Source organism: Arvicola amphibius, chromosome 14 (assembly GCF_903992535.2).
Source record: "Arvicola amphibius chromosome 14, mArvAmp1.2, whole genome shotgun sequence".
NCBI lineage: Eukaryota > Metazoa > Chordata > Mammalia > Rodentia > Cricetidae > Arvicola > Arvicola amphibius.
In genome coordinates, this window is record NC_052060.1 from 19,494,037 (window position 1) to 19,504,527 (window position 10,491).

General features: G+C 46.9%; 1 protein-coding gene across 1 annotated transcript in view; it reads right to left on the reverse strand.

Moving 5' to 3' along the window:
* Positions 1–487: 487 nt before the first annotated feature.
* Positions 488–10,491, reverse strand: part of Sypl2 (synaptophysin like 2) — a 13,400-nt gene continuing 3,396 nt past the window's right edge. The window contains exons 3-6 of the mRNA XM_038312050.1: positions 5,152–5,276; positions 3,624–3,825; positions 2,673–2,864; positions 488–634 (exon numbers count right to left, since the gene is read on the reverse strand). Of these exons, the coding sequence (XP_038167978.1) occupies positions 488–634; positions 2,673–2,864; positions 3,624–3,825; positions 5,152–5,276 (666 nt within the window). The remainder of the gene's footprint in view (positions 635–2,672; positions 2,865–3,623; positions 3,826–5,151; positions 5,277–10,491) is intronic.

Sequence of the window (10,491 nt, forward strand, 5' to 3'; positions counted from 1 at the left end):
TACAGAGACTAGATGACAGCAATGGAGAGATGTCATCAAACCACTGCTGGGCTCTGCAGACAGGAATCAGGGCAAGGCTGCCAGCTGACTTCCCCCCTCCTCACTGCACTGAGACTGGACAAATTATAACAGAGAGCAGCTTTTAGAAATCAGTATCAGGACTCTAGTTTCTTGGCCTCACCTGCAGCAAGCACAGGCTGTCTCTCGGAGGCTTGAGGGCACAAATTAAAGCCCAGTAGGATGCCTGAGTCCAGACAGGTAGACAAGAAGTACCGAGTTCCTGCCATGTGCAGTTCCAGCAAGATGAGGGATGAGGGAGTCAGTGGAGGGCTGCCCAGCTAACCAATAGCTGATGCCTGCCTACTCATCCATTGTCTCAAATCTCAAAGCCCAGAATGACGGGGGAAGGGAGTTAGAGGAGGAGGAAGGTCCTGTGGAAGCCGGCAGAGATGATGAGGTGCTGTCCAGTTCGGGAGTAGCCAGCTGCTTACTGCTTCTCCACTGCCCCCTGTTCTGCGGCACTCTCCTGGCTGGGGCCCTGGCCCTGGTCCTGGCCCTGTCCGTACCACGGTGTCTCTTTGAACACAAACCAACAGTTTCCAGCCCACAGGAAGAAGTTGATAAAGCCGAAGAGCTACAAAAGAAATCAGGAGCGTTTGTGAGAACAGTCGAGGAGGAGCCGTAGGAGAAAGGGGAATAGGAAGAGCACAGAGAACCAGGTAGAGAGGCAGGGTTCAAGGCCATTCTCCAGCGAAAGCGGCTAAACTCTATCCAGAGTGCTCATGCGCAGTGTAGCTTGGTTGCTAGCTGAATCTGGCCCTAGGAATGCTAAGTAAATCAAAGAAAACTAGGCAGCCTGCTTGAGGTGAGTGAGCCTGGAGCTGTCCAAGGTACTCCTCTAGGGCTAGAGAGAAGGCTTTGTTCAAACATCTGTTGTTCTTGTTGTTGCTGTTGTTTGCTTTCTCTATGTCCCCAGCCTGTTCTAGAACCTGAAAGCCTCCTGCCTCTGCCTGACAGGATCTTGGTACTACAGGTGTGTACTACTGGTGTGGTATCACACCAGATCTATTCAAGTATTTATTTTAAATGTTTTGAAAAACTGACAACATAGCGAGGGGTGGTGGCGCATGCCTTTAATCCCAGTACTCCGGAGGTAGAGATGGGTGGGTCTCTGTGATTTTGAAGCCAACCTGGTCTACATAAGACAATACCAGGACAGCCAGTGCTACACTGAGAGACCCTATCTCAAAACACAAAAACAAAAACCTAACAAAAGAGTAGTTAGGAACAAAAGAACTGATGTTCGCAATTCACTTTGAAAAGCATTTTCAAAAATGGATTGAGTTAGCCATGGTGGCACACACCTTTAGTCCTAGTACTTGGAAGGCAGAGGCAAGCGGATCCCCATGAGTTGGAGACCCGTCTGTTCTACATAGCAAGTTCCAGGCCAGCCGCAGCTGTATAGTAAGACTCTTTCCCAAAATAGTAATAATAAGATCAATAATCCAGACATGATGGCTTACACCTGTGCAATCCCAGCACCTAGGCATTTCAAGAGGGAAGATTGTGAGTTTGGACCAGTCTGAGTCACCCAACAGAGAGAATCTTGAAACACAAATGAAAAGAAAAGCTGGGTGTAGCGGCACGAATCATTAATCCTGGTACTTAGAAGGTTGAGGCAAGAGGATCATGAATTCAAAGGCAGCTTGGGCTATATGTGTTCAAGGACAACTCGGGTTATACAGCAAGACCCTGTCTCAAAAATCAAAACAAAAATAATAGATAAGAAAAGATGGAGCCGGGCGGTGGTGGCGCACGCCTTTAATCCCAGCACTCGGGAGGCAGAGGCAGGCGGATCTCTGTGAGTTCGAGGCCAACCTGGTCTACAAGAGCTAGTTCCAGGACAGGCTCTAAAAAAAAGCTGCAGAGAAACCCTGTCCCGAAAAACCAAAAAAAAAAAAGAAAAAGAAAAAGAAAAAAAGAAAAGAAAAGATGGATAAATACATAGAAAGCAGGTACAATGAAATGTTACTGTTTAGGTGGTGACTATGTAGGCCATCCCTGTAAAAAAAAATTTCAGTTTTGCTGGGTATGTGAAAATGTTTACAATTAGAAACTGGAAGAGAAACCTATGTGCATGGTTTCAGAAGGCTCCCTGATGCACTGGCGGAGAAACATTTCAGCTGTGGGCCTTGAGGAGGTCTGGGGCAATTTCTGAGTGGGGTATGGGACAGCTGAGGTGACAAGGGGGCATTTTAGCAGCTCAGTGCTGTAGGTGGGTGTTTACCTGCTTATGTGGCTGTCTCTCAACACTGTAACAGCTTGGATCTTCTGCCAGCTGAACTCACTGCCCCCCACACCCACTAAGTGACAAGGGGGCAGTTTCTCTCTCACACTGGCCCACTCACAGCTCTGAGCCCCATCATGGCCCTAAGCTCCCTCTGCACATGCTCTCACGAGACACATGGCCAAACAGGCAAGAAGGGGCAACCTCCAGAGCAGCTAAGAGTGGCAAAGGAGTGACTCAGATTCTTCTCATCCAAAAATATCTTCTCAGGTCAATATCAGACGCAGGGGTTACTAGTCTAGCTGCACAGCCTGTCTCTATTCCTCTCAGAACCAGCTAGCTGGGACAGCTGGGCTAGCATGCCTTTCCCAGACACGGGTCTCACCACAGAGATGTTAGCTAGCCCCATCGAGGGTGTGGCCCCGGCACTGCACACTGCATCCTCTCCATGACACACGGACATGGCTGCGGTCAGGCTGGATGGCCGCGTGGCCCCTTTGACATCAGTCAAGCCCTTGCCCCAGGCAGCTGCGGCAACCAGCCAGAAGAAGGTGAAGGAGACAGTCACACAGAAGTCCTAGGAAGAGCGGAGGGAAGAAGACATGTTCAGAATGACCCACTTGTCACACTAGAATCCTGAGGTCCCATGACAGATGTCCCTTCCCATCCTACAGGCCTCTATTCAGTGCCACCAAAGGAATGCTGCCACTCAGACTGCCATGCCCCTGCCCTTAGAATTAAGGTCAGGCAAGGAGCTGCCAAGGCAACAGCTGATAACCCTCCCTCCTTGCAAGCCAAGTGACTTAAATTTTCTACTCTTTCCTCTCTTCCCTTTGGACACCACTATTCAAACTATAAGTAACAAAGAATGCAGATTTAGAAAATAATTGAGGTCTCTAAAGCCTACTTCCCATCTTGAATGTCTGAAATATAGAGAAAGGAAATACTACTAATAATAGATAGCTCTCATCGAGAATAACTGTATGCAGTACGTGAATGCTCATTTCATCCTTCTAAAACACTTGCCCATTGCTTCACCTTCATTTTAGAGGTAAGGAAATTCATGTGGAGAGAGGCTGAGTAACTTGTCTAATATCACACAGCTACTATGAGCAAGCGCTAGGATTTGAACCCAGTTAGGTTAGCTCTAGATCCTGCCTCCTCTGGCAGCAAACAAACCAAGCGAGGTTGGTATGGCAGAGGTCCAATCCACACACAGGTATGAAGGACTTGGAGAAGACATCACTTTTGACCTCCCCTCCAGCTCTTGACTTCAGCCTTCTAACAAAGAGCTCTTCCATTTCTTGGCCCCATCCTCTGGGCTGTGCTCACTCACCACCAGGGGGAAGCGTTTGTTCTCTGTGTAGAGGTTGTGGAAACGCAGGTAGAGGACCAGGGCAGCCATTGTGTAGAAAAAGGAAAAGATGCCAAGGGTCACAAAGAACTCGGCGGGGGCAGAGAAGTCTCCCATGAGGTGCATGGTTTTGGAGGTGGAGTCTTCGTCACAGAGGGGCATCTCATACTGGACCCGGTGCAACCTGCAGGTGGCAATGGAAGCCATGCTGAGCCAGGGCCAGCCCCTCTCTCCCTGCCCAAGAAGGACCCCTGTGTTGGCTCTCACCCTGGAAAGGAGTCATGTAGGTAAGAACTGAGGAAATCTTGCAGTCAAGACAGGAGCTACCTCAAGATTCTACTCATTTCTCCCCTGGTAGTACTGGGGTTTGAACATGGGGTCTCACACATGCTAGGCAAGGATTTTAGCACTAAGCTATAGCCCTCATCTAAGATTCCCTCCAAGCTCCATCAGTATCCACACCATACCCATCCACCTGGCCAGAAATGGTCATCCTGAATCTCTATGTATCTGGAGGGACCTTTAAGTCACTAACAGATAGACAGCCCAACTATTTCTGATAGTCAAACCACCAGACAAATCAGATTCATTCTGCCCTTAGAAACACACAAGCCTGTATTAAACGGTGGTCAAATTAAAGTTTGAATTCCCATTCACAGATTTGATTTAGCCCTCCCTGATTTGGCTACAACGAACAGAATAGAGTGGGAAATACAACTTGTTGTGTAGAAGAGATACTTAATCTAAACTGGAGGCTGAAATGGTTTCAGATATTTGGAAAAGATGAGCTCTGCCCCAATCCCCTTCTGAACAGTCATTTGCCCCTCCTTAGGCTCCCAAATACTCAGGGGTGAGTGTCCTTTTCTACTTCCTGGTGAAGATGTACCTCCTTGCCAGGCAGTGGTGGTGCACACCTTTAATCCCAGCACTTGGGAGGCAGAGACAGGCAGATTTCTGTGAGTTCAAGGCCAGCCTGGTCTATAAGAGCTAGTTCCAGGACAGGCTCCAAAGTTGTCTTGAAAACACTGTCTCAAAAAACCGAAAAAAAAAATGCACCTCCTTGTATTTGGGTGACATCGGGTGAGCATTTCACATCTACTGTTTAACATCTAAACTCTAACAGGTTTCCCTCCTTCAAGGTGCTGAGGAATCTGCAGAGGGGCAAAGGGAGTTGTCACTGGTCCAGACTCCTAGAGTCCCCTGGCCCCCCACCCCAACAGCTGGTTTCTCTCTGAGTTGTGGTGAGCTGATATTGCTGGAGTTGGACTGGAACATTGTAACAATGATATAGCCCATGTTTCCGCTCTGGTTAGTGTCTGAAATGGCTAAAAGACAGAATGAGCCAGGTCTTGTTCTATTTTGATCTAGAGCGGCACACAGCAAATGGTCCTTAGGTTGCATGTCCTATGAGCAGGAAGAAATGAGGAGAGGTTGGTAGGAGCAGAGGAGGAAGAAAGCCCTGCTAACCTAGTGAGAGGAGGGCACGGGGCCACAGCCAAGCCCTACTCACCTGAAGGGATAGCCGAACAAAACAATGATGGAGCTCACATCCTTGGCTTCGTTGTTGCAGCGAACCATGGCCCCCGTCTCCCCGCTGTAAGAGCCGCAGGACCCGAAGGCGAAAATAGCAAAGAGCTGAGAGAAAGTGAAGCCCCTTTGAGAGTCGGAAGATCTCACCTGTGCAAGGTAAAGAGCTACCCTTCGACTCCAGAGGGTGCAGGTGCTTAGTGGGTAGGGAGTCAGGATTCCTTTTACCAAGTTCCTCCTGGTAGGGACCCTCAGCTACCATTCTTCTTCCTACTCCAAATATTCTATTCTCTGAACAAAGCATTGGACCAAGTAACCCAATGAAGATGGCCAACTTTGAGTGTGGTCTCAAGGGAGAGGAAGTGAGAGGAAGCTGTTTCCAGAACTCTCTATTGGGCTTGGCACTTGAGACCACACATAGCTTCTATAAGATAATGACTAACACAAAACCTCTGTAATTCTGTTTTTTGTTTGCTTGCTTGCTTGTTTTTGGTTTGGTTTGGGTTTTTTGATTTATTTATTTATTATGTATACAGTAAATAGTCTGTGTGCAAGCCTGCAGGCCAGAAGAGGACGCCAGACCTCATTACAGATGGTTGTGAGTAACAATGTGGTTGCTGAGAATTAAACTCAGGACCTCTCTAAGAACAACCAGGGCTCTTAACATCTGAGCCATCTCTCCAACCTCTGTAATTTTGGCTTTAGAAATGTCTGTTTCAAAGCTAGACTTTTCTCCCCCTCCAAACAAGAGATTACAAATAGATCCTGCCAGATCAGGCCTGCCTGGAATGTTTTCCATTTGATTTCATTTTCATTCCTCCTTGACCAGGGGTGGACTCTGGCACTTACTTTATTTCTAAGCTCCAGTAGCTTCTTGCCTCGTCGGCGGTATGATGGGGGAGGCTTCTACAAAGCTGTTCTGAGGCACTGCCAGCCTGACTTTTCTTCCCCGAGAGCATAGCCCTTTCCGGCAACAGCGCTGACTGGGAAATGTTGACAGGCCTGGCTCACGCCCAGGGGAAAGCACCCTCCACTTTCCTTATCGGCCTCTGTTTCCCTTGGCTGTTCCTCTCTGTAATCTGCCTGTGCTGCTATTCTCCAGTGGGAAGAAGCGGGAGTGTTCCATTCGCTCCACCTTTCATCCCAGCTGACTGCACCTTCTGTCTTGAGGGATATGAATTGTCCCCGTCCTTTGAGTCTCACATTTCCTTCTAATCACATTGATTAGATCAGAAAGTAAAAAACTGTAATCTCTTGTTCTCCCATATTGTTCAGCCCATTTCCTGTGCATCTACCTGTGGCATGATACTAGTATTCTTATTAAATGATGAATATATTCTGTTAATTGTTTGCTTCTCTGTCACTCAGTATTCTGGACATCATTAAGCAAGAAGAAGACAGTAATCTATCTTCCAGGCTTGCATCAGCTCAAGAATAGAGTTGTGCACTATTTTTCTTTTCTTTTCCTTTTAAAAGATTTATTTGGCAGGGTGGTGGTGGTGCACGCCTTTAATCCCAGCGCTCGGGAGGCAAAGGCATGCGGATCTCTGTAAGTTCGAGGCCAGCCTGGTCTACAAGAGCTAATTCCAGGACAGGCTCCAAAACTACAGAGAAACCCTGTTTTGAAAAACCAATAAATAAATAAATAAATAAGATTTATTTGTTAATTATGTATACATCTTTCTGCTTGCATGTACACCAGGTCTCATTACAGATGGTTGTGAGTCACTATGTGGTTGCTGCGAATTGAACTCAGGACCTTTGGAAAAGCAGGCAGTGCTCTTAACCATTGAGCCATCTCTCCAGCCCATGCATTATTATTCTAATATTGATCAAAATGAAAAGAGATATAGATTAGGAATCAGGAAACCCAGGTTCTGGTCTCGGCCCTGTAACTCATTCACTGGGTGGCTTGGCTCTCTGAGTCCCAGTTTCTTCATTTTTAGAAGGAAGGACTTGGGGTTTATTTAAAGGCTGCTTCCAGCTCTGGAATTCTTCCACCCTCTGTAACAAATGCTCTCAGCAGAGCATGCCCTTGGCCGGGCTTACCAACAGCTGTGCTCTGGCCCTGGGTGGTATCCAGTGCTACCGCCATGCCTTGCATGGCCTGGCTTGGCAGAGCTCAATGCTGGAGCCACTGACCGCTCTCTAAAGGTCATGTGTGCCCTGTTTTCAGTAGACTTGTTCTAAAGGAGTGAGAATCTCTGTACAGGTAACGATACCCAGGAAGGAAGGAAGAGGAACTGGCCTGCAGTGCCTACATAGCTTCCACATCTGAACTAAGCTCTGAGGAGCAGCATAACAGCACTGCTGGCTCACCTTCCGGCAGAGCCAGGGACAGAGAAAAGTCACCAGATACGTTTGTATCGTTACCCTTCACACACTCAAAGCTGGCTCTCAAGCAAAACAAGGGGCCTTCACTAGCTCCGGCTCAGAGGGATTTTCCTGTCTTCATCCACTCTGTGACTCTCTGACTCCTCAATGAAGTCCTTATTCATCTTGGTTTCTGGTGCCTAGAACAGGACACAATCAGGGTGTCACACTTGAGGAAGGAAGGGCAGCATGGCTGGGTGTATTTCCAGTCGTTGTCTGTTAGCCGGTGGGTATAAGGAAGCATGTAGGGATTCCTAACTCGGGGCAGTGGACACCAAGTATGGACCCTTTCCTTCCCTGGGCACTGTTGAACATCTGCCAAAAGATGGCATTTCTCAGCCGGGCGGTGGTGACGCACGCCTTTAATCCCAGCACTCGGGAGTCAGAGGCAGGCGGATCTCTGAGTTCGAGGCCAGCCTGGTCTACAAGAGCTAGTTCCAGGACAGGCTCTAGAAACTACAGGGAAACCCTGTCTCAAAAAAAAAAAAAAAAAAACCAAAAAAAAAAGATGGCATTTCTCAAGTATGTACCTGTACCAATCACTTTAGTGGTGGGTAGGTGGGGGACAAAGACAGAGAGAGACAGAGAGACAGAGAGACAGAGAGGAAAAGAGAGACAGAGAGATAGAGAGATAGAGAGGTGATGTCTTTATGGAGCACATGTCTCATACTGTTCAACAGGTTCCATCCAGCCAACTACAGCGATTTAAATTACTTCAAATAAAATGAAGCCAAAGCTAAGCTTCAGTTGCTCAGTCATACCAGCCCCAGAGCAAGCACTCCATAGTCACGTGTGGCAAACCACTACTTTACTGCTTAGCACGGAATACAGAACTTTCCATCACCACGAAAGGAGTCTAAGTCTGAATGGTGACGCCCAGGTTTGAAAATTACGAGCCCTGCTGTGAATTTTCAAAAAGTGAAATATACTCATTACCACTTTGCTATTAACTGTTTATCCTTCTCTGTTTTGATTTTCTGAAAGTTAGGAATATCTATCTACGCATTATCTAGAGTAGATATTTTTTACTTGTCAGAGTGTACTTCTGTTTATTCATTGTGTGGTGTCCGCTGGTGAACCCTGGACCGTAAGTACGCTAGATAAGCACTCTACCACAAACCCATACCTCCAAACCCAGAACACCACAATGTGTGGTGTCAGATAGCAGAGCTGCTGGATAACTGGAAAATCTGAGAAGCTCATAGGTTCTCAGAGCAGTGGGACTAGAAAGACCTCAGACATTATTAGACCCGTGGTCTCATTTCACTTCTGGGAACAGAAGCCCTCCTTACTGTGACTAAGTGGTATTCTCAAGGTCATATTTAGCTAATGTGTGAGCTGGGTTTCCAATGTACAGCTCCTGATTCCCGGTTCTGAGCTCCTTCTTCTTCATTCCTTCATTTGGAAACTAAGCCTCTGCCTTGTGCCCTGATGCCAGAGATAAGAGGATGAGTGAGACCCTGAACTGTAGAGTTCCTGCGGCCGAAGAGGAGGTCTCTTCTGTGCCATTCATGGCAGGAGCAGAGGTATCTCTGCCCTGGGCTGCAGGAGCAGAGGTACCAGCCTAGCCCATTAACAGCTTTCAAACCTTCTACTTTTCTGTACCAGATCGCTTCCTGCCATAACCAGGTAGGGACCAAAGCCCCAGGACCAAGAAGAGAAGAACTTGAAACCACGCCTCTCTCACACACAAGGCTGTGAGAGAACACACTGATCATAAGGAAGGAAGATGGAGTAGTGGAGAGCAGGGACTGTCTGGGCTCTGATGCTGGGAATGGTGAGGGTCATGCTTCGCTCTCTACCTCCTCCTCTGCGTCCCCCGTCTTTGCATCTCTTTGAACAGACAGAATGACCTTCCCGGTTTAAGGGTAGGTTCCACTCTGATTGCTGACTGACTTACTAGTTATAATCCCATGTCAACACAAAGAACACTAGACCCCAGGGAATGCAAGGTACAACAATATGGGTTCTTCCCCCCAGTCCTACTTCACAACCATTTTTTGGTGTTATGGATTCTGACAGTGTTCGTTCAAAATCTCCAATAGAAAAAGAAAGTACACCAAATAAATAAAAAACCAAATTCCACCAAATAAAATAGCTTCTTCATATTACAAAGCCCCCACCCACTCCCAAATCATCTGTCCTCATCAGGAGGGTGTACTTGGATAACATTAATACGATCTATTATTTGTAAGGAAATGAAATACCATATGACTGAGTCACTGGGATTCTTTTGTACCTCACATTCAAATGGAAGGGTTGGCAATGGTGACTGAGTAATCTCACCAAAGGGTGACTTTAGTGAGACAGTCTACAATAAGGAAGAAAGTTAGGGAAGGTGGGAGGTAAGGGAACACACATTTATGGGATCTGCCCACCGTGATCTTCAAGAATGTTCCATGCCCTGTAGACATTACCTCACATAGTCCTCCCAGTGAACCTACATCACACAGTTTAGCCTCGGATGGGGAAAATGAGGCCCGTAAAGATTTCACCAATTAACCAAGTTTCGAGGGATGGGGATCAAAAGAGACTGAATTTAAGTCAAAGTCCATCCAATCCTATTCTTTTTTTCCCCCTTTCTTTTCTTTTAAAGCTACTTTTTAGGGCCAGGGAAATGGCTCAAAGGCACTTGTCATGTAACCCTGGTGACCTGGCATTCCATCTTCAAAATCTACGTAAAAATGAAAAGAGAAAACAAGTTCCTTTGAACGCCAGATGAATGGCAGGCACTTGCACTTGTGCACAATAATGCACATATAATAATGTAATACACTCCACAATAATGGTAGTATAAAAGTTTTTTTTTTAAAAAAAAAGAACAACAAAAAACTACTTCAGCATTATTTGGCTACATTCATGAGCAGAGGCAGGCAGATCTCTCTGTGTGTTGGAGGACAGCCTAGTCCTGTGAGTTCCAGGACAACCCGAGCTATGTAGAAAGACCCTG